This window comes from Hyla sarda, chromosome 12, assembly GCF_029499605.1.
Source record: "Hyla sarda isolate aHylSar1 chromosome 12, aHylSar1.hap1, whole genome shotgun sequence".
Classification (NCBI taxonomy): domain Eukaryota; kingdom Metazoa; phylum Chordata; class Amphibia; order Anura; family Hylidae; genus Hyla; species Hyla sarda.
This window is the reverse complement of record NC_079200.1, coordinates 33,265,627-33,290,476: the sequence shown is the minus strand read 5'-3', so window position 1 is coordinate 33,290,476 and position 24,850 is coordinate 33,265,627. Positions and strand designations below refer to the sequence as shown.

The window sequence follows — 24,850 nt, the reverse complement described above, 5'->3', positions numbered from 1 at the left end:
CTTGTCTATGAAGTGGGAGGAGTTATCGGCTGAAGAGGGCATGGTTATCTGAAGTGGGCGGAGAAAGCATCGCAGGTACGGCAGCAGCCGCCTTAAAGGGGTACTCCGGTGGAAAATGTTTTTTTTTTTTTTTTAAATCAACTGGTGCCAGAAAGTTAAAAACAGATTTGTAAATTACTTCTATTTAAAAATATTAATCCTTCCAGTACTTATTAGCTGTGATATGCTCCAGAGGAAGTTCTTTTCTTTTAGAATGTCCTTTCTGTCTGACCACAGTGCTCTCTGCTGACACCTCTGTCCATTTTAGGAACTGTCCAGAGTAGAAGCAAATCCCCATAGCAAACCTCTCCTGCTCTGGACAGTTCCTGACATGGACAGAGGTGTCAGCAGAGAGCACTGTGGTCACACAGAAAGGAAATTCAAAAAGAAACTAACTTCCTGTGGATCATACAGCAGCTGATAAGTACTGGAAGGATTAAGATTTTTTTTTTTTTTTTTTAATAGAAGTCATTTACAAATCTGTTAAACTTTCCGGCACCAGTTTATTTTTAAAGAAATGTTTTCCAGTGGAGTACCCCTTTAAGTGCAGTAAAGAAGAAAATACCATATCAGCGCCCAGATGAATGGCTACAGCGGAAAAGTGTTAAAAACAAAGTCACCTGCACTTTCTACCAGTATATAGAGGTTAGTGCCAGTGACCTTCCCTTTACCTTAGACCAGTGTTTCCCAACCAGGGTGCCTCCAGCTGTTGCAAAACTACAACTTTCAGCATGCCCGGACAGCCAACGGCTGTCCGGGCATGCTGGGAGTTGTAGTTTTGCAACAGCTGGAGGCACCCTGGTTGGGAAACACTGCCTTTAAACATTGGTACCCAGCTGCAAAATTTTACTTCAACTAGCTGGTCTGCAAATGGGCAGTACATCAAACAGTATACGGTGTGCATACCTGATGTAGGTGCATATAGTATGTATTATTTTACATACAGATTACCAGAATTTATCAAATAAATAATGTACAGTAAAATTCCTTTAATCTAGGGCACATTCTTTCTAAAGAATGATAGAAACTGCACGTTGAGCTGGGATGAAGCACTGAAAGCATAGAGCCAATGGCGGCATCGAATCAGCAGCACACTGATCCGCTAGGTGCTGGAATAATGGCATTTTCCTGTAAACTGTACATATAAATACTACGCAGGGTATATACACATCTATCCAGACCAATATGCATGCCTCTGAACACCTTTAGTTTGCAGACTAAGCAGGAAAAGGGTTAAATATGTAAAAATAAAAAAAATAAATGGAATAAGGCACCAGAGTTTGAATTTATATTTGGGAAACGTGTTGCAGAATTGCAAGTGATCCTCTGACCTTCCCAGCAGTCTGCTATGAGTTGGCGTTGAAGACATGCGATGACTTCATGTGTCCAGGATAGAGAACGTAGTAACCACAAACAAAGATACTCCAGCTCACCACCTCGTAGCCGCGCCCGGATCCTGTGCCCGGCAGGACACCCCAATGCAAAACAAACAAGCGATGATCCAGCACTTGCAAAACAAAGAAAACAGCTTTATTGAAGATCACCGGACACAGGTAAAACCAAACCATATCATCAGACGCGTTTTGAGAGCATGCGCACTTCTTCGGTGATGATCACCGAAGAAGAGCGCATGCGCTCGAAACGCGTCTGATGATATGGTTTGGTTTTACCTGTGTCCAGTGATCTTCAATAAAGCTGTTTTCGTTTTGCAAGTGCTGGATCATCGCTTGTTTGTTTTGTAACGTAGTAACCACGCATGAATGGCTGGTCATTTATGTGGGGGGGGGGGGGAGATATTGTAGACACTTTCCAAGACTCATTGCAAGGTCCTGTAAAGTATCTGGTCTGAATAGATGGCACCAGACAAGAATGAACTGTTTAAGAAGAAAAATAAAAGGACAAAACAATGTAAAAAATAAAAATCCTTTTCTTTCCAAAAGTGGCTGAAGTCATGGCATCTGTGGAATAATGAGAGAGAACATCTTGTAGCATTCACGGATTATGGTAACAACGGAGTGTTTACAAATAATGGCGGAGTCCAGGAAGAGAAGGATTCTGGGATTTGGACCCTTTGTTGGCTACAGGTTCTTGGACTGCTGGGGTTTTGGCTTTCTGAGATTCCAAGCTGCTCAGTCCCGAGTCCCTTCCCTCTGCCCAGGCACCACCACTTAATCGGGCACTGGGTTCAGAAGCAGACGTTGCTCCAAGAACTGGCTCCTTCCAGTCATTAAAATTAAGGTCAGTAAGCTGCCCAGGGAGCACCACAGTGTGTCGTCGCCAAGCGCTTTTCCTGCGTCTGGTTTCTGGAGATCCGGGCTTCCGCATGGCTGCCATGCAAAGATCGTCCGCTGCCGGCCTAATGCGCTGAGGTGTACGGGAGTGTGAGGACACTGGCTCCTCAGAGCCTTCAAGTTTACCTTTACCAAATTTTCTACGAGCTAGTGTATCTCCAGGAATGAGCCTTTGAGACGTGAAGGAATCCTGTGAGCGTGGCCGTTCTGTTTCTCTTCCTCCGCCCACCTCTGTGTCTGTTTCCATGTGGCTGAATTCACTGCGCTCATCGTCAGCCTCATCCCCACCGCGGACACTTGAGGCCGGCTCTGAGCACAATGTAGAGAGAGTGGAGTATCCAGACACGATTGAACGGGCATCTGCAGGGATCCTTTCCTCTACTGGAGCTGGCCACCTAGTTTCAGAGCTTTTAGTCTCTGCTCCATTCTCCCCTCCATCTAGTAACTTTCCATCTTGGGTCTCTGGACACACTGGATCTTGGGGGTTTTCAGCCGTTTCTTGCTTTCCTATGATCTCTACATTCTGTTCTGGCTGCCCCAATAGTGTTACCTCCTGCTCAGAGTCGTCCTCCTCTGTGCTGCTCCCAAAGCGCTTCTCATCTCTTCGTTTCCTGCGTTTACGGTTTACTGCTGAAATGAAGGGAATGGACAGGATATCACGGGCATAGATCTCCTTTCGAGATGCCTAAAAGAAAATAAACATAGTTATTGTCTTCAGGATATTAAAATGGGCACTGATATTAATTTAAAAAAATGTAATATGTTGAAGAGACATATCATAAGATTTAATTGGTTGTAGTCTGAGTGTGTAGACCATGACCGATCACAAAAAGCAGCCGGAAGAGGGACATACCGTATTTATCGCCGTATAACACGAACTTTTCAAACTTAAATTTAAGGCAAAAAGTCTGTCTGGCTATTATACGCCGATAAATCTTCTGGTCACTGATTTAAAGCGGCTGCAGCAGCGCCTGCTTGTTAAGTATTAGCAGTACGGCCGCGGCCACTTTAAAATCAGTGACCAGCAGAGTCTCCTCCACGCTCTGGAAAACTGTCACTTGTTTTCTTCCGCACTATCCACAGGTACTGGTGTGGTGGATAGTGCGGGAAACGCTGATTAAAATGAGCCCTACCTTGTTCGGATCTGCCCTACCTTGTAATCAGCGTCTCCCGCACTATCCACCAGTACCTGAGTATAGTGCGGGAGAAAACAGGTGACAGTTTTACTTTTAATTTTCCCTACCTCCCCCTCCCTCATCATTCCCCCCGCTTTTCATAGTTTTGTTTATTTTCCTAACCTGGCTGCGCTTCGGCAGGTCAGGTCAGGCGGGGGGGGGGGGGGGGGGGGGGTCTTGTGCACTGCGGTCAGTGAAGCAGATGAGTGATGGGGGAATGATGGGGGGGGGCATGATGAGACAGGGTGGGGGATGAGGAGACGGGGAAATGATGGTGGGGGGAGGCACTAAAGGCTTAATGTCTGTATTGCTAGTGGTGGTCTAAGACAGGGGGAAATGATGAGACATGGGGGGGGGATGATGAGACTTGGGGGGGTGGCGATGAGAGGGGTAAATGTGGCACAGGGACTGATTAAAGGGAAGGAATGATGTGGCACTGGAGGGGACAGGACCAAACTGAGGTGCAGAAGAAAACGAAGTTGGGGGGATGATGTGGCATTTAGTCCAAGTCATTTATTTTACATTTTATTTTTTTTACTTAAATTTTCCTATTAAAATGGGGGTGCGTGTTATACGCCGATAAATACGGTACTTAACTCTGTGTCACATGATCTGGACGGACTTACAATGTACGTCTTGGGGTCAGACCAGGTCTCATAGACACAGAGAGGCAGGAGAAGTGTTTGTTCTCATCATCAGTCCCTAACTGATAAAAAAAAATAAAAAATATATATTTTTCCACTTGTATAGGGACATGTCAAAACATGCTTTTTTTTTTTTTTTTTTTTTATATTTTAGAATAACAGATGCGATCTTCCATTTTAGCCTCCATGTGAATGCATGTTAACCCCTTGCCACAAATGGACGTGTGAGGTGCACTCAGCAGGTGAGTGCGCATCATACAGTTGGGTCCAGGTTGCTATAGGACCCACGGCTAATGCTGGACATCGACGATTGGGCTGATGTCCGATATTAACCCTTTAGATGTGGCGATCAAACTTTATCGCCGTGTCTAAAACGAAAGTAAACCTTGCCAGTTAGCTCGGGACCGCCACAGTGAAATCGTGGCGTCCTGAACAGGTTGCATGACACGGGGGGATCCCTACCTGCCTCCTTGCTGACCGATAGCCGAATGACTGCTCCGTGCCTGAGATCCAGGCAGGAGCAGTCGAGCAACGATAATACTGATCAATGCTATGGCATAGCAGTGATCAGTGTAGGAAATCAGTGTGCGCAATGTTATAGTCCCCTATGAAAATAAAGTGTTAATAAATGTGATTTAACCCCTTCCCTAATAAAAGTTTACATTTTCTAAATAAAAATAAACATGTGGTATCGCCGCGTGCGTAAATGTCCGAACTTTAAAAATATATTGTTAATTAAACCGCACTGTCAATGGCGTACACTTAAAAAAAAAAAAGCCAAAATAGTGTAATTTTTGGTCACTTTTTATACCATAAATTAATAAAAAGCGATCAAAAAGTCTGATCAAAACAAAAATGGTACCGATAAAATCTTCAGATCATTGCGCAAAAAATTAGTCCTCATACCGCCCCTTATACGGAAAAATAAAAAAGTTATAGTGGTCAGAAGAGGACATTTTTCAATGTATTAATTTTGGTGTAAATCAAAAGACCTATTGCTAAAAGTCATGGCCCATATTTACTATGCCTGGTGCACCAGAATGTTGGCTCCACATTGAGGTGCACAGCAATAAAAAAAATTTGGGGCGCACATCGTATAATTCAGGAAAATGTGCCTTGTTAGACAAGGTGCACGGCCAACCATGAGTGGAATTGGATCGTAGCCTAAAATGCGATGCGCCAAATTACCCTTGTCTAGTTTTAGTTTACACTAACCATTAGTTGGCTCATTTCTAACAGTCTACAGATACACAAGACATGTATAAGTGTGCATGCATGTTAGTGTGCATGTGTTAAAGGGGTACTCCGGCGCCAAGACATCTTATACCCTATCCAAAGGATAGGGGACAAGATGCCTGATCGCGGGGGTCCTGCCGCTGGGGACCCCCGTGATCTTCCACGCAGTACCCCGTTAGAATCAGCCCCCAGAGCGTGCTCGCTCCGGGTCAGATTATTGCCGATCACGAGGACGGAGCATAGTGATGTCACGGCTCCGCCCCTTCCATGCAAGCCAATGGGAGGGGACGTGACATCTGTCACGCCCCCTCCATAGGCTTGTATTGAGGGGGCGGAGCGTGACGTCACACGGGGCGGAGCCGTGATGTCACAATGCTCCGTCCCCGTGATCGCCAGTAATGCACCCCTGAAATTTTTCTAGAAAATGAAGTATTTCTCACAGAAAAGGATTGCAGTAACACATGTTTTGCTATACACATGTTTATTCCCTTTGTGTGTATTGGAACTAAACCAAAAAAGGGAGGAAAAAAAGCAAATTGGACATAATGTCACCAAACTCCAAAAATGGTCTGGACAAAATTATTGGCACCCTTAACTTAATATTTGGTTGAACACACTTTGGAAAAAATAACTGAAATCAGTGGCTTCCTATAACCATCAATAAGCTTCTTACACCTCTCAGCCGGAATGTTGGACCACTCTTCCTTTGCAAACTGCTCCAGGTCTCTCTTATTGGAAGGCGCCTTTTCCCAACAGCAATTTTAAGATTTCTCCACAGGTGATCAATGGGATTTAGATCTGAACTCATTGCTGTCACTTCAGAACTCTCCAGCACTTTGTTGCCATCCATTAATGGGGGCTTTATGACGTATGTTTGGGGTCATTTTCCTGCTGGAAGATCCAGAGATCTTGGACGCAAACCCAGCTTTCTGACACTGGGCTGTACAGTGCGACCCAAAATCCGTTGGTTCTCTCCTTTTTACCTGCTTTCAGGTGTGATTTTTATATTGCCCTCACCTGTTACTTGCCCCAGGGGAGTTTAAGGGAGCATCACATGCATGAGACAATCTTAATTTTCCACAATTTTGAAAGGGTGCCAATAATTTTGTCCAGCCCATTTTTGGAGTTTGGTGACATTATGTTCAATTTGCTTTTTTTCCTCCCTTTTTTGGTTTAGTTCCAATTCACACAAAGGGAATAAACATGTGTATAGCAAAATATGTGCTACTGCAATCCTTTTCTGTGAGAAATGCTTATTTTTCTTGAAAAATTTCAGGGGTGCCAACATTTACGGCCATGACTGTATATATGCTGCTCAAAAAAATTAAGGGAACACTAAGATAACCCATCCTAGATCTTTATGAATGAACTAATCGTATGAAATACTTTAGTCTTTACATAGTTGAATGCGCTGACAACAAAATCACACAAAAATGAACAATGGAAATCAAATTTATTAACCCATGGAGATCTGGATATGGAGTCACACTCAAAATCAAAGTGGAAAACCACACTACAGGCCGATCCAACTCACAATGAGGCTCAGTAGTGTGTGTGGCTCCACGTGCCCGTATGACCTCCCTACAATGCCTGGGCATGCTCCTGATGAGGAGGCGGATGGTCTCCTGAGGGATGTCCTCCCAGACCTGGTCTAAAGCATCCGCCAACTCCTGGACAGTCTGTGGTGCAACGTGGCGTTGGTGGATGGAGCAAGACATGATGTCCCAAAGGTGCTCAATCGGATTCAGGTCTGGGGAACGGGCGGGCCAGTCCATAGCATCAATGCCTTCCTCTTGTAGGAACTGCTGACACACTCTAGCTACATGAGGTCTAGCACTGTCTTGCTTTAGGAGGAACCCAGGGCCAACCGCACCAGCATATGGTCTCACAAGGGGTCTGAGGATCTCATTTCGGTACTTAATGGCAGTCATGGCAAGCACATGGAAGGCTATGCAGCCTCCCAAAGAAATGCCACCCCACACCATTACTGACCCACCGCCAAAGCGGTCATGCTGGAGGATGTTGCAGGCAGCAGAACGTTCTCCATGGCGTCTCCAGACTCTGTCACGTCTTTCTGTGAAGAGCACAAGACGCCAGTGGCACAGGGCACATTAGGCGAATTCTCTGACAAATGCTAAACGCCCTGCACGGTGTTGGGCTGTAAGCACAACCCCCACCTGTGGACGTTGGGCCCTCAATACCACCCTCATGGAGTCTGTTTCTGACCATTTGAGTGGACACATGCACATTTGTGACCTGCTGGAGGTCATTTTGCAGGGCTCTGGCAGTGCTCCTCCTTGCACAAAGGTGGAGGTAACAGTCCTGCTGCTGGGTTGTTGCCCTTCTACGGCCTCCTCCATGTCTCCTGATGTACTGCCCTGTCTCCTGGTAGCGCCACCATGCTCTGGACACTACACTGATAGACACAGCAAACCTTCTTGCCACAGCTCGCATTGATGTGCCATCCTGGATGAGTGAAAGCACCGCCAGCATTTAAAAAGTGACCAAAACATCAGCCAGGAAGCATAGGAACTGAGAAGTGGTCTGTGGTCACCACCTGCATAACCACTCCTTTATTGGGGGGTCTTGCTAATTGCCTATAATTTCACCTGTTGTCTGTTCCATTTGCACAACAGCATGTGAAATTGATTGTCAATCAGTGTTCTTCCTGAGTGGACAGTGTGATTTCACAGAAGTGTCAGTGACTTGGAGTTACATTGTGTTGTTTAAGTGTTCCCTTTATTTTTTTGCGCAGTGTAATACATATCTATCTATCTCTATCTATCTATCTATCTATCTATCTATATATATAAACACACACACATATACATAATATTAAATATAAGAAATGAGTATAAGAAATATATGCTGCAATGTTTTTTGTAAAAAAGGGGTCAAGTGGAACCCCGAAATGCATTCCAGCCTTCCTTATTGGGGTAACCTAACATACCAGACATTGTCTGCATGAAGGTCAGATGTCAATCTTGAGTTTTTTCAGGACATCTATCCGACACTGAGCTGTTTCTCAACGCGGGGCTGCTGCTGCTGAATGCCTGCAAGCGAACCAGCGGTAATCCCGGCCTAAGAAGCGGTAATCCCCGGTCTAAGAAGTCCTGTAGTCCTGCCCATATACAGCCTGTGGTGATGAGCGTGCCTGCCGCACTTACGCACCACAGCTCATACAACAGGGAATCAGGAGGCCGTTCCTGGGCTGTGTGGGCTGTGAACCACGAGGTTGTAAGTGTGACCCCTTTGGGGAGCGCACCACAGGGAAAGGTACGACATACACTGTTTACACGGCTACAAATGCTTATAAAGCACTTTATATGGATCAGGACTTTCACTGTAACCGGCATGAGCAGTGATTAATGACACCAGCCTGATCGATTTTATTTATATATTATTATTATTTTTTTTATATATATATATATATATATATATATATATATATATATATATATTTTTTTTTTTTTAGCACATTTATTTTTTGTATTACTTTCCTTTCTCTAATAGTTATTATGAGTGCACTCTGAATTGTGTTTGTGTATTGTCTTTTACAATAAACATTGATTGATAGAGCATTTCCCGCACTAACCTGTTGGTAAAGGCTTGTAGTGCGGGTGACACTGATGACAATGGTATAGTATACGCCAGTGGTCTTCAACCTGCGGACCTCCAGATGTTGCAAAACTACAACTCCCAGCATGCCCGGACAGCCAACGGCTGTCCGGGCATGCTGGGAGTTGTAGTTTTACAACATCTGGTGGTCCGCAGGTTGGAGACCATTGGTATACGCCCTCCTTATGCATATGGTTATCCCTTCCCGTGTGAAATCTCTCTCACATACATTTGTCAGTTCATGTCTCCTGTGGCCACAGATGTGAATAAGTGCAATGTGGCTAACGGGGGGCTCGCGAGAGGCATTTCACACGTGCATAAGAAGGGCGTTCACTATAAGGATACCGGACGTCATAGTGCACGTAGGAACAGAGTCACGGATCATCAGCATCACCCACACTACAAGTCTATACCAACAGGTTAGTGTGGGTGATGATAATGAACGATCCCCTTTAATGTGAAAACATGTAGATCTGTAACACCAGTACAGTGGTCCCTCAAGTTACAATATTAATCGGTTCCAGGACGACCATTGTATGTTGAAACCATTGTATGTTGAGACCATAAAACTCTATGGAAATCTGGTAATTGGTTCTGAAGACCCAAAATGTCATCCAAAAATAGGAAAAAGTGAGGATTAAAGATAAATAAGTAGATAACTAATACAGATAAAGCAAATCCTTATATATAAAAGTAATAAAGATCTGCTGGGAGCTGTAATCACTGTTTATGTAGAGGACAGGAGCTTCTTCAGGGTCCTGTACAGTACACAGTGTCCTAAAAAAGTAACATGGAGCCGCCCCCACCTGGTGTCCAAAGGAGCAGCTAATAGTGGAACAGGTAAAGAGTACAGAACATGTAATACCTCCCTGTACTGTAGGGGGCGCTACCAGACAGGAATTCAGTGCATGCACGTCAGTAATGGTAAAACCCCCTGGGGTTTTACCAGTAAGTGTCCATTCTGATTGGTCGGTTATTCCAGCCATTGACACATGTGACAGATCTGGACTGTCCGTACATTGTATGTTGAGTCTGGTTTCAAGTTACAATGGATCAGAAGAGAGCATTGTATGTTGAAACTATTGTATGTTGAGGCCATTGTAAGTTGAGGGATCACAGTATACACATTTTCAGGCCTGGGAGCTGAAGACATCTGTGTTTCTTACCTTTGTTTTGGCTGAATCACTGTTGGTTGAATCTGGAATAAAAACACATGAAACTGAGCAACAAAAACCAATGGTAGGAACGGTTAATATATAGGTCAGGATTACATTATATAAACGACAACACACCACATTAGTCTCGTCTTACACCTTCACTCCCTCTACACGTCATACACAGCACAAATGGGTCACCACCAACCCACAGACACATGGTTAACACACAATACATGATGGACACAACACCAAAAGTGCAGCCGGTTACAACTTCTTCCAGGTATAGGCTAATCCTATTCTTATCACTTCTGAGTGTCTTGTATCTTGCCCCCACAGTAGAACCATTGGTCCTGAGCCTTATTGATCACTGCTTAGTACTGCGGGATCCCTCTTTTTAGCTCAGTCACATTATGAATGGTGTTAATTGTTATGGCCGCCAGTACAATTCTGCAAGGCACAAAGCTAACATACAGATGAAAAAGTCCAAGAAAGAAAATCTTTCTTCATCCCTGTACACAACACACAGACTACACACACAAGGGAACATTGCAGGCCCCTCCAGCTCAGTTATCAGAGGAGAGCGGGGAGAAGAATGGGAGAACAACACACAATGGGATGGAGAAAACTCCAAAATATAGAAAAGTATGGAAAAGAGAGAGAAGATCAATACTAAGCAATGTGTTCAGAAAACTTCAGTGTAAACGTTCTCTGTATTTCATTGTAACATTAGAGATTCCTTGGTTCAGGCAGATCTCAGGGGTCCTGTACTGAGGGGTCCTGTACTGAGGGGTCCTGTACTGAGGGGTCCTGTACTGAGGGGTCCTGCACTGAGGGGTCCTGTACTGAGGGGTCCTGCACTGAGGGGTCCTGCACTGAGGGGTCCTGCACTGAGGGGTCCTGCACTGAGGGGTCCTGTACTGAGGGGTCCTGCACTGAGGGGTCCTGCACTGAGGGGTCCTGTACTGAGGGGTCCTGTACTGAGGGGTCCTGCACTGAGGGGTCCTGCACTGAGGGGTCCTGTACTGAGGGGTCCTGTACTGAGGGGTCCTGCACTGAGGGGTCCTGCACTGAGGGGTCCTGCACTGAGGGGTCCTGTACTGAGGGGTCCTGTACTGAGGGGTCCTGTACTGAGGGGTCCTGCACTGAGGGGTCCTGCACTGAGGGGTCCTGCACTGAGGGGTCCTGCACTGAGGGGTCCTGTACTGAGGGGTCCTGTACTGAGGGGTCCTGCACTGAGGGGTCCTTTACCACGTGGGCTGTTTTACAGAAATAATTCCCTATGTACTGTAGTCTAGTATTGGAGTTTTCATTTCCCTCTACATTTCTGCAGCCTAACTAACAATAAAAAATGTCTGTGCTTCCAAGGTTTATTAAGATTCTTTTCAGCAAAATTGTGAAACTGCGTCAACATGATAACCTCTTCCTATATTGAGGTGGCCGGGTTACTGTTTGATAGGCAAGGGCCCAGATTAAAAATAAAAACCCTAAGTGCGTCATGTAGGAGAAATGTGGAAAATAGAGGGGACCCTCTTTATGATGACCACAGGGGCCCCAAGTTTGCGCACTGCTCCTCCATTCAGACTTGGCTGAATTATTCAGTTAGGGGCACCTAGGATCCTATTATCGTGATCGGTGGGAGTCCAGAGAAGGACAACCACCGACACATACCTCCAATTCAGTGGATAGATGGGGGATAAATTGTAATTCTGGGATATGCCCTGAAAATGCACCTGTCTCTTAAAGGGGTACTCCGCTGCTCAGCGTTTAAGACAAACAGTTCCCAATGCTGGAATCGGGAGCTCGTGATGTCATAGTCCCACCCCTTGTGATGTCACGCCCCTCAATGAAAGTCTATGGGAGGGGGCGTGACAGCCGTCACGCCCCCTCCCATAGACTTACATTGAGGGGGCGGGACATCATGAGGGGGTGGGGCTATACGGTCACAAGCTCTCGCCTCCAGTGTTCGGAACAGTTTGTCTTAAACACTAAGCAGCGGAGTACCCCTTTAAAGAAAAACTCCTTACATGTCAAAAATTTTGATCAGTGGGGTCTAGATGCTGAGACCCCCACTGATCCCTAAAATGAACCTCTGAAATCTGTGCTTATTTGTTTTTGATGGTCACTGTTCTGTGATTGGCATGAGCGGTGTACGATTGACAGCCCAGAGAAGAGTGGAGAAACAGGTGCAGTGTTCGACTGACCATTTGTTTAAAGGGGTACTCCACTGCTCAGCGTTTGGAACAAACTGTTCCGAATGCTGGAGTCGGGAGCTCGTGACGCCATAGCCCCGCCCATTACTTCATGCCCCGCCCCCTCAATGCAAGACTTGCTTGAGGGGGCAGGGTGTGATGTCATGAGGGGGGCGGGGCTATGACGTCACGAGCTCCCGACTCCAGCGTTCGGAACAGTTTGTTCCAAACGCTGATCATTGGAGTACCCCTTTAAGGGATCGTTGGGATCTCAGCATTTTGGGGGAGATATTAATCAAAACTTGAGCAAAGGAAAGTCTACCAGTTGCCCATAGAAACCAGATCGCTTCTTTCATTTTTGAAAAGGCCTCTGCAAAATAAAAGAAGCGATCTGGCACTGAGGAACCTAGATACCTCACGTTTAATGAGATCTCCGATCTTTACTCGCTGGGACCAGAACATTATCTCCCGTACTGTCAACTGATGGCCTTTTTACGAGCTCGTCTGACTGACCTTACCAATGAATATTCTGCTACCTCATTTGACTGTTTGGTGATTGGTGACTCTAGTTTACACTCTCTCTCTCGACTTTATTGTTTTCTTCATCGACAGGGGGGGACCGCACTTCAATCATCCCTGTTCGCTTATTGGGAAGGGAAGTTGGGGAAGCAGGATTTACTGTCGCCTATCTTAGAGGGCGGACAAAAGGTCCGCAAAGCCACTGTTAATGAAACCTGGCGAGATACACAGTTCCGCATAATGCACCATTGCCATCTATGGCTTTAGCCTCCCCCACTCCCCCTCCTGGCCTGAACGTATAGAGAACTGTCCGAACTGTGGATTGATCAGAACTGACCTACTACATGGTCTGATTACGTGTCCTAGGTCCCAGGAGGTGTGGTCCTCCCTAAATATGTTACTGGAACGGCGACTGGGGGCCGTTATACCTATGGAGGAGACTCTACTGCTTTTACACATCACTCCGGAGGGCTCTCAGATTTCCTTATTGTTGCACTTATTCATCCTGGTGGTGAAACGTAATCTTCTGTCACACTGGCTGAAACCAGACATGTCCACGGTGTCAGAGGTTATGGACCGCATGAAACAATATCTCTTCTCTGACCTGACTGACCTTCGTAGGACAAAAAAAAAAATCGGCAAAAGCTTTTTTTTTTTTTTAAAATGGCGTACTTTTATTACAGCATTTTTGACAGATGATGAAATTGCCAAAGTGATGAGGCCTTTCCGGGACACGAAAGGGTACCTGACGAGGGCCATCTCTGGGTCTTTGGGTAGATTACTGACTCCCTAATTTTTATGGTGTGCTTGCTTCTTGTCTTTGAGCCAGGCTGCGTTTCCCTTTCCGATGCTTTTTGAACTACTGATACAGCACATTCATAGCTAGGGCGAATTATTACAATTGGCATTGTTTAGCTTTCTCATGGGGGGGGAAGGGAGGTTGTTCACAGTTGTTGTCTGTTCTCACCTGACTATATATTGCTTTCAACCTAAATGCCAATTGTATCCACCTGTCTGTCACTGTCCCGGTAAAGTCCTGGCGTGTAATTGTTTTTGGTTGTAAACCTGAACATTTCCAATAAAAATATATAAAAAAAAAAAATTTAAAAAAAGAAGCGATCTGTTTGGTTGCTATGGGCAACTGGTCAACATTTTCGTAGAACAGGTCTTTATAAAACTCCCCCTATGACCCCAGTTATTCAAAATTTCTGACATGACACAGTGAGACTAATGATTTTTTTTTTTTTTTTGATTTGTTAAAAACAGGTACCCTTTTAGTCTGCTGTGCATTTGATATGCAATTTAAACATGTTTCTCAAAATGTATTAATATTGCCAAAGGAAATCTTCTTTATCAATTCTATATCCAGCTCACTATATTTCCAGCATAAAAAACAAAACTAAAAGCAAAGGAAAATTCAGTCCTACAATTCAGACGTGATGGTGAAAAGAGCAGTGGGTGGGAAGAAATGGGAGCAGGTACAAATAAGACATAAGGATATATGGGGAGGTAAACTGTGAGACGTTATACGTTTCAGTCTCTGTCAAAGATGTACAGGTGAGGGCAGTGGGACTCGCCAAATAATCCAAAGAAATGCTGATTGGGAGCCAAAACAACTCAATAAAGGAGTATTTCCATCCACACCATCAATATCTGGCCATGTCCATGCAGTACACCTACAACTAATTAAAGGGGTCTTCCCACCTTTAAAGGAGATCTGTAGCGCAATATAACTTATCCCCTATCTGAAGGATGGGGGGTCCGAGCGCTGGGGCCCCCCGTGATCTCCTGGACGGGGCCGCGGCAGTATGCTGGAAAGGGGGTGTTCTGCCCCTGCATGACGCGGCGGCCAACACGCCCCCTCCATGTACCCCATAGAGATACATTGAGGGGGCATGTCTGCCGAGGCTTTCTGCTGGGTACGAAACTGCACTTCCTGCAGACTGCCGGGGCCCCCTCCAGGAGATTGCGGGGGGCCCCCAACGCTCGGACCCCCCCCCCCCCCCCCCCCCCCCCGCGATCTATAACTTATCTCCATTCCTTCGGATAGGGGGAAAAGTTATATTGCACCACAGATATCATTTAACATTTATGGCATATCCACCTATGTCATGAACATGGGTCCTCCATCATGTCCCAAGATGCCACCATCCATAAGGAGAAAGTATGGTGAGGTGACCTGCTGACCTATAAGAGGAGTAGAAGAGAGCAGGCTTTCTTATTGTCCTCTCTTATTTCATCTCACTTACGGGACATTGTGAATATGCCATAAAAATCTGAGATGGTAATATCCCTTTGAGGCAGAAAAGGCTGACATGTTTGGTTACCAGCTAAGTGGGTAGCTAAGCTTCATTAGGACATATTAGGAGTTCCCCAAAGGTGCCCATTTTTGCAATATATGCCTCCTATGAAAAGAAGTATGAGGATGTATAAGAAAAACGTATTCAAGGTGGAAAAATCAAAGAATGAATAAAGAATAAATAAAGGATATTGAGTGCATATTCAGGAGACACTGTATATGTGGGATATGGAGGAGCCTGCAGATACCTTGCTGGGGCCGCTCTGTAAGTATGTGAGAGCAGCAATAACACAGGACATTAGCGTGACAATGCCACACAGTAAGAGCCATAAGTGTTAAATCCCTGGGCAATGGGTGGAGGCAAGAGAGATGTACGGGAGTCTTTCCTGCTGCCACTCTTCAGTAAACAGCAAAACAAAAGGACTTATTCTTTTTTTTGCAATTTTAGATATTTTGTCTCTGGTTTGGACAGGTAATCCTCTGCCCGGGCTCCAGTTCCATCTGTCTCTATCCATCTCTACAGTCCTACATTTATATGTGATATATTAGGCATCTCTCTTGCAACCATCCAAAGTGATTAGGAGGGAAAGCGCCAGAAACCAACCATACCGTTCACGGCTGCTGAAGATCCGCTGAGAGAAGAGGAGGAGGAGGACAGATATTGGGAGAAGGGGGAGAGGAAAAAAGGCTGGGAATTATTTCAAGTCACAAGATGCCAGGGTGGATCAGGCCTTTGTGTTTACACCATAAGATGAATGACGTGACTAGTAAAGACGGCCAGCAGTGTCACATGTATAATAGACAGTCATAAGACATGCTGGATATTCTATACATGAATAAAACATTCTAAGACTATTGTGTCCTCACAATTCTACTGTTCCTTCTTGGTAATGATGACAGGAGGAGTTACCTGAGGTGTCTCCTGGTGCTATTGTCCGTCCAATGTTTGGCAGAAGGTGTTCGATATTTGGTACAGACTGTGCATCCGACTCATCTACTGGAGTCTAAAAGACAAAACACAGAATAAGTATGGAGAAAAGCAACAGCCCTAAATGTACAGCCCTAAATGTACAGCCCTAAATGTACAGCCCTAAACACTGGACATGAAAGGGTTACATGGTCACTTGCACTTTACCAGCTCTCCTGGGTGGAAGGTGAAATAATGTCCATTTACTGTCTGTATCTTAACTATATTGTAATCCCCAACGAACAAATGGAAGCCCGTAATTACACTGAATAATGGCCTTCTACAGGAGTAATCATCTGACAGAAGGAGGCCATTATACATAAAGGGGTACACTTCTCAAAGTGGTGGTCTTATGAAGCTGTGTCATTCTAATACAAATTCTAGCCACCTAAAATAAGTCAGACAATACCATTATTAAACTGGGGGAATCTCATGCAAACTGATAGCAGAATTTTTTCCTGACCAGTCCATGTATCTTATTGAGAGGAGTCAAACACAATTAACCCCCAAGGTGGGACAGGAACCACAATTAAATCAAATTACTAAAACCCAGGGTCTAAGCCCGGGGCACAAGATTCCTTTAATGATAATAACCCCCCCCCCCCTTTTTTTTATTCTTGTTGTTAAAACATAACTTTTATTGCTTAATATTAAGATAACTGTGACAAGTGATTTAAAGGAGATATCCAGTAGTGCTGGGCGATATGACAAAAAAGGAGTATCACTGTGTTTTTCTAAAGTATCACGGTATTTCACGGTATTTCTTTTTTTTACATTGAGACTTGCATGGAGGTGACGTAGCGGAACTAAATGGGCTTTTGGAACTAAATGATCTGAACACTGGGGCAGTGGAGTACCCTTTTAAATAGATGTAACAAACAACCCTACAGCCTCCAGCCGTTGCAAAACTACAACTCCCAGCATGTTGGACTATATAGTAGTGTATAGTATAGGTCAGTGTTTCCCAACTAGGGGTGCCTCCAGCTGTTGCAAAACTACAACTCCCAGCATGTTGGACTATTTAGTAGTGTATAGTATAGGTCAGTGTTTCCCAACTAGGGGTGCCTCCAGCTGTTGCAAAACTACAACTCCCAGCATGTTGGACTATATAGTAGTATATAGTATAGGTCAGTGTTTCCCAACTAGGGGTGCCTCCAGCTGTTGCAAAACTACTACTCCCAGCATGACCGGACAGCCGTTGGCTGTCCGGGCATGCTGGGAGTTGTAGTTTTGCAACAGCTGGAGGGCCTCAACAGCTGGAGGGCCTACTGTAGGTATAGTATATTATACAGATCCCTGTCCATCCCAGAACCCTGACTCACCTTCCCAGTTGCTGCAGGGACCGTCTGGGAAGGGTGGTCCGGGCCATCCATCCTTCCTGTAGTGTCCGGCGGCATTCCAGGTGGAGGGTGAACCGGTCCGGGCTGTCCTTCTCCTGGGGTCCTCTTCTCCACTCCGGACATGCTCTGGCCTAGTAACGCTGCATAGACGCCGCTGTGCAGCGACACACCTGACGTCACGGCGTAGCAGCGTCTATGCAGCGTACTAGGCCAGAGCCTGCCCGGAGTGGAGAAGAGGACCCCGGAGAAGAAGGACAGCCCGGACCGGTTCACCCTCCACCTGGAATGCCGCCGGACACTACAGGAAGGATGGATGGCCAGGACCACCCCCATTACGGGTAAGCTTAAATTTTTTTTTTGACTCGGAGGGTGGGGGAGGGGCCCAACCGGTATAGTGGTATGGGCAAAAATCCATACCGTGGGAGAAAAAAAAAAAACGGTGTCCGGTTCATACCGGTATACCGCCCAGCACTAATATCCAGTGCTGAAAAAAACGTATCCCCTATCCTAAGCATAGGGGATAAGTTTCAGATTGCGGGGGGGGTCCAACCACTGGGGCCCCCCGCGATCTTCTGAATGGGGCCCCGGCAGCCTGCGAGAAGGGGGCGTGTTGACCACGGAAGAGCACTGCCTTTGGCAATCTCCGGCTCTGCCATAGCGATGTATTCGGACCCCCCGTGATCTAAAACTTATGCCTTATCCTTAGGATAGGGGTTAAGTTTTTTAGCACTGGACTTCCCATTTAAAACCAAGTAACCAGCTCCAGAAATATAAATCAATGGAGGGCCGAACCCTCTGTCTGATAGTTATAAGGGTCTGCAGACACCCTATTAATCTGGACAAGCTGGATTACTATATTAAAAACCACAAGTAATTGCCGCCCTCTACTAGTTTTGGCAAATGTCCTCAGGAGTCCACATTTTCCTCCTGAGGATGGCGCTGATGCTCCGAAACTAGTAGAGGGCGGCAATTACTTGTGTTTTTTAATATAGTAATCCAGCTTGTCCAGATTAATAGGGTGTCTGCAGACCCTTATAACTATCAGACAGAGGGTTCGTCCCTCCATTGATTTATATTTCTGGAGCTGGTTACTTGGTTTTAAATCACTTGTCACAGTTATCTTAATATTAGGAAATAAAAGTTATGTTTTAACAACAAGAATAAAGGGGGGGGGGGGGCGGTATTATCATTAAAGGAATCTTGTGCCCCGGGCTTAGGCCCTGGGTTTTAGTGATTTTATTGAGAGGAGTCATTTAAATTAGTTAATTTAGTAGGACAGTGGTTGAGCATCTGGTAAATAGGGGCTTCAATCACTGGGATCTTCGTCATGTAACAACCTATTAAATAACCTTGATGTTATACATTTCTGTATATTACCCTGGGTGTATTTACCTTTTCAGCTTTTTCATGCTCATCACTAAAGAACCAGTCAGCCTGGAAGAGAGAGAGACAGGAAAGGTTACTGCAGAGCAAAAGAGCAGGTACATTAAGTAGATATATAATTGTTTAAGGGGTAGTCCGCTGCTCAGCATTTGGAACAGATTGTTCCAAACGCTGGAGCGCGCGCCGGGAGCTCGTGACGTCATAGCCCCGCCCCCTCAATGCAAGTCTATGGGAGGGGGCGTGGCAGCTGCCACGCCCCCTCCCATAGACTTGCATTGAGGGGCGGGGCGTGATGTCATGGAGGCGGGGCTATGACGTTACAAGCTGCCAGCTCCAGCGTTCGGAACAGTTTGTACCAAACGCTAAGCAGTGGAGTACCCCTTTAAGACACATCAAATAAATAAGCATTATACACAGCTCATGGTGACAAAATGAAGTCATAGAGCATTCAGGCTCTTTCTCTGACCACAGAACTTGGGGTATAGTTTCGGGAGTTGGGAATACAACGTAAAAGCTGATCGTGGGAGTACGAGAGCTCTATGGAGCGCAAAACTCAGCAATGTTCAGACGTTCCTCATTAGATAACGTTTTTATTTTAAGTATCTTCAAGTGTTCCTATATATTAAAATCAATTGTTCAATAATCCCACATGTAGTTGTACTTCGTTTAAGCAGGGCTTGCAGGGGTCCAATCCTCTATCCAATACTTGTTTAACCAAACAGATCTGATCTTGGCAAAAATATAGGGAAGCCATGTAAATTAAGGGTGTGAATCGCCAAGAATTTGGCGATACGATTCGAATCGCGATACCAGTGTGGCGATTCGATATATCCCGATATATCGCGATACCGTCTAGGTGACGATACATTGCGATATATCTAGATACATCGCCTACCAGGGAGCATTCACAGATCCCTTTAGACGCCGCTGTCAGCTTTGACAGCGGCGATCTAGTAGTTCGGCGCGCACTTTTCTCATTTTATCCCGTCCGGGCTGCAAAATAATATAAAACACACTTTCTCTTACCTGCCAACGAGCCCCCGGAGCTCCGGTACACTCCGGTACAGGTGTTCGGTCCCAGGGCTGTATTCTTCTTACTTCCTGTTAGCCCGGCATGTCACACGTAGCTTCAGCCTATCAACAGCCGAGGCGGGACATCGCTGCGGCCGGTGATAGGCTGAAGCTCCGTGTGACGTGCCGGGCTAACAGGAAGTAAGAAGAATACAGCCCGGGGACCGAACACCTGTACCGGAGTGTACCGGAGCTCCGGGGGCTCGTTGGCAGGTAAGAGAAAATGTGTTTTCCTTTATTTTGCAGCCCGGACGGGATAAAATGAGAAAAGTGCGCGCCGGACTACTCCTTTAATAGCCAGCAGCGGCGATCGCCGCATGCTGGCTATTAGCCGCGACCCCCCGGCTACTGAGAACAGCCGGGGGCTGCAGAGTATGGAGCGGGCAGGAGTCGGAGCCCGCTCCATACACCCAGAGCGCTGCCGCGTCAGATCCGGCCTGCCCGGCTCCACAAATGTGGAACTTGTATCTCCTGATGCCCGGGACATGCTGTTCCGGGCGTCAGGAGATACAAATTCCACATCCCTAAAAGAATCGATTCAAAAATATTTTGAATCGATTCAGTATCGCCAAGTGAAAAAATCGAGATAATCTTACATCCCTAATGTAAATGTGTTTTCTACTCACATGTTGGATAAGCGTTTCTACAATCTTATAGCGGTCTGGCATGTGTGTCACCATGTCTGTCATGTTGTCTTCAGAGGTGCGAACAAGTGTAGGACCAAAGACTAAGGCCAGATTCCTGGGCTCCATCTGTAGGGTAGAAGAGAGTGTGTTAGAGGATATTCACATGTACCATATACTGTAAGCCTGAGATTTTCTGCAGTGGATTTGCATATAAAAATCTATGTATCGGTAGCAACATGTGGATGAGGAAATAGAGATTGACCAGCAAACTGTATTTTGAATACTCAACATGTCAATATTATGTTACAGATAACATGGGGAAGTGAAATTTTGCAATAAATCCAAACAAAAAATTATATTGTTATGGATCCAGCAAAATCTGCCATCTGTGCAGATCAAAAGTGGTGCAATTGCCCATAGAAACCAATCAGATTGCTTCTTTCATTTGTAAAAAGGCCTATGAAAAATAAAAATAAATGTGTTTGGTTGTTATGGGCAACTGTACCATTTTTCCTCTGCACAGGTTTTTTTTATTTTATTTCCCAAATTGGCTTTTGTACCAGTTACCACAGCTTTTTCCAATTACTGAGCTCAACAGGAAAACTGCTGGTAACGCGTGCATTTGGGATTTTTTTGTGGTGCACGGCACTTGTGTTTTGTGCTAAAGTTTGCACCAAAAAAACAGAAACCTGTCATTTCCCTGGGAAATCCTGAACACACAACAAAACGGAACTATGCGGGAAATCTGTCTTTCTTGGGGAGCAAATATAATCACTTTAAGGGTAGGGTCACACGTAATGGATCCGCAGCGTATTTTACACTGCGGATCCGCTGGTGACCCGACCTATAGTGTGCCTCCAGCTGTTTCCACCCCCTGGCCTGCAGCAATCCGCTAATCCGAGCAGCCACACAGGGGCCTGCAAGTCGCCAAGTGCACAGCAGTGTAGTCAGACATCACAGAGCAGCCATGATGTCTTAGTACACTGCACATGTGCGCGGCGACTCGCAGGCCCCTGTATGGCTGCTCGGAGCGGTGGATTGCTGCTGCGAGCAGGGCAGGGGCGGAAACAGCTGGATGCACACTATGGGTTGGGTCACCGGCGTAGCAGCTGTTATTTTAGGAAAAGAAAGGACACAAAAAATGTGTGTGGACATTGCCTTCAAGTTACAATTACAGGTGTAGCAGGAATTCAAAAAAAGAGTGAACATGAACTTATGAAGCGGCGATGGTCACTGCCATAATCATAGTCTATAGATAGTGAACCCCAAAATGTATCCCACAGAATCAATCCTTACAGCCCGGTCTGACGAGAACATGAGTTTATTATAGGTGTACCTTGTTCATGACTTGTATCGCTCTATGACAGACATTTATCAAGCCATTTAGTGAAATTTTTTTTTTCTAAAAATGTGGCACCTGCGACTACGCGATTTTTTGTGCGTGACATTTTGACTGGAAAGCGAGAAAAACAATTTTTTCCAAAACTTAACTACGTAGTAATAATTTTAAAATGGACTACGGGGTAGTCTGGTATTTATTAACTACGACAGTCGCAACTGCGCAAAAAAAAAGTCGCAACAAGGTTAAAAATTGACTAAATTTACTCCAGCTCAAACATGGAGCAGAAAAAGCTACTACCAAAGTAAAAAAGGAAAAAATTGCTTCCGTGAAAGAAAATTATCAACAGGATGAAAGCAGTTGATAAATAAATCGCACATAAGAAAAAAATAAAAATAAAAATTACTAAAATAAGGAATACATCAGCAAACCTTGATAAATGTCCCTCTATGTAGGTCTCCTGTCCTGTTATGCATTATCACACAATACATGTACCTTCAGGGACCCCGCTTCCTCACCTTGTTCTTCTCTGAGTGATCCGCCACAGTCTTCAGGTGACGAACCAAGAAGCTCAGCGTTTCATAATAGTATGAGGGGAGTTCTTTAATCTGAAGTGAAAAAAAAAATTAAAAATTCCCTTGAGGAATCAGAGAAAGTCAAATGCCGAACAACTATCACCCATTAGCGGTTAGGAAACTGCCACAAAATGCTGTGTGTAAGGCCTCTTCCACACTATGAAATTGTTCCGTTTAGGAACTTCCGTCAGAAGTTCCGTCACTATATCGTCGAAATCCGGCTGTTACAAAACCCCCTGATGGCCGTGACTAAATCGCATTGCAGCCTATGGGGTTTTGTGGAGATCGAGTGGATAGCTTCAAAGAGGAACACCGGTCTGTGCGTGGCGCTGGACACAAGTGATGCAAACCAATGGATAAAAGCAAGGTAGTTTATTCTCCCATCATGCAACGCGTTTCACTGCAACAGCAGCTTCATCAGACATATGGGGTTTTGTAACTGCCCGTTTGCACCCGTATACTGCATGCAGTAATTTTTCCGCCACGATGTCCCGTCACTGTATAACGCCCGTAATGAATTACGGGCATATGCGGGTGCAAACGGGCAGTTACAAAACCCCATAGGCTGCAATGTGATTTCGTCACGGCAGTCAGGGGTTTTTTAACAGCCGCGTTTCGCCGATATAGTGACGGAATTTGTGACGGAAGTTCCTAAACGGAACTATTTCATAGTGTGAAAGAGGCTTTAAAGGGGTATTCCAGGAAAAACTTATATATATATATATATCTCAACTGGCTCCAGAAAGTTAAACAGATTTGTAAATTACTTCTATTAAAAAATCTTAATCCTTTCAGAGCTTCTGAAGTTGAGTTGTTCTTTTCTGTCTAAGTACTCTCTGATGACACGTGTCTCGGGAACCGCCCAGTGTAGAAGAGGTTTGCTATGGGAATTTGTTTCTAAACTGGGCGTTTCCCGAGACACGTGTCATCAGAGAGCACTTAGACAGAAAAGAACAACCTTAACTTCAGAAGCTCATAAGTACTGAAAGGATTAAGATTTTTTAATAGAAATCATTTACAAATCTGTTTAAGTTTCTGTAACCAGTTGATATTAAAAAAAAAAAAAAAGAAAAGTTTTTTTTCCTGGAATATCCCTTTAAACCAACCCTTATAGCAGTTTTTATTTAGTTTTTAAATTTAAATATATATATATTTTTTTTTAATACAAACAATATAGGAACATGTTTTTGTAACAAAATCTATAAACTCAATAAACAATACAACATCATCATCTATGGCAGTGTTTCCCAACCAGGGTGCCTCCAGCTGTTGCAAAACTACAACGCCCAGCATGCCCGGACAGCCTTTGGCTTGCTGGGAGTTGTAGTTTTGCAAAAGCTGGAGGCACCCTGGTAGGGAAACACTTATGTATGGGCTCATGATTGAATATTTATAGATTTCCTTAGGTGGATCTGATGTGCTCTCATAATAGTAAAGCCAAAGGCTGTCCGGGCATGCTGAGAGTCGCAGTTTTGCAACAGCTGGAGGCACCCTGGTTGGGAAACACTGATGTATGGGCTCATGATTGAACATTTAAGATTTCCTTAGGTGGATCTTATCTGTTCTCATTATAGTAATTCTGGTGATCTGGGGGGGGAGCAGAGAGCACTATGGACAGACAGAAAAGAAATTCAAAAAGAAAAGAACTTCCTGTGGAGCATACAGCAGCTGATAAGTACTGGATAGATTAAGATTTTTTAATAGAAGTCATTTACTAATCTCTAACTTTCTGGCACCAGTTGATGAAAAAAAAATTTTTTTTTCCAGTGGAGTACCCCTTTAAAGCCAACTGAGGTCAGATGTGCCAGATCTATCAAGAGGTGCCATCCTCCCCATTAGAGATGAGCGAACTTACAGTAAATTCGATTCGTCACGAACTTCTCAGCTCGGCAGTTGATGCCTTTCCTGCATAATTGTGTTCAGCTTTCCGGTGCTCCGGTGGGCTGGAAAATGTGGATACAGTCCTAGGAAAGAGTCTCCTAGGACTGTATCCACCTTTTCCAGCCCACGGGAGCACCTGAAAGCTGAACTAATTTATGCAGGAAAAGTCATCAACTGCCGAGCCGAGAAGTACGTGATGAATCGAATTTACTGTAAGTTCGCTCATCTCTACTCCCCATCAATCCAATGCCCGTGTAGCAGCCTAAGTAACCTAAATCCGCTATGAGCTGGCATAGATTTCTGGTGTAAATTATTGTAAATGTGTTGCCCCCCTTCCCACCAAGCCCTACCCAAATTTTAACAAAATAAAACACTAAGTGGGCATGGCGTAGCAGGGGTATAAAAGTGAAAAATTAGCTTTGTGCAAAAATTCACCAAAAAGTCATTTTGCCTAAAAAAAATGGCACAAATAAAATGATGACATGTTGAGAATCAGAGGAA

At 44.9% G+C, this 24,850-nt stretch overlaps 1 protein-coding gene across 4 annotated transcripts in view; it reads right to left on the bottom strand.

Annotated features, from left to right (window-relative positions):
* Positions 1-1,759: 1,759 nt before the first annotated feature.
* The window catches only part of ARHGAP23 (Rho GTPase activating protein 23), a 134,273-nt gene continuing 111,182 nt past the window's right edge, over positions 1,760-24,850 (bottom strand). For 3 of the 4 annotated variants that reach the window (XM_056547471.1, XM_056547469.1, XM_056547470.1), the window contains exons 19-24: positions 22,412-22,501; positions 20,555-20,680; positions 18,867-18,908; positions 16,078-16,171; positions 10,170-10,201; positions 1,760-3,015 (exon numbers count right to left, since the gene is read on the bottom strand). In XM_056547471.1, the coding sequence (XP_056403446.1) occupies positions 2,059-3,015; positions 10,170-10,201; positions 16,078-16,171; positions 18,867-18,908; positions 20,555-20,680; positions 22,412-22,501 (1,341 nt within the window). In that variant the 3' untranslated portion in view covers positions 1,760-2,058. Of the gene's footprint in view, positions 3,016-10,169; positions 10,202-15,776; positions 15,800-16,077; positions 16,172-18,866; positions 18,909-20,554; positions 20,681-22,411; positions 22,502-24,850 lie in introns of all 4 variants that reach the window. The other variant, XM_056547473.1, reaches the window with a different exon arrangement.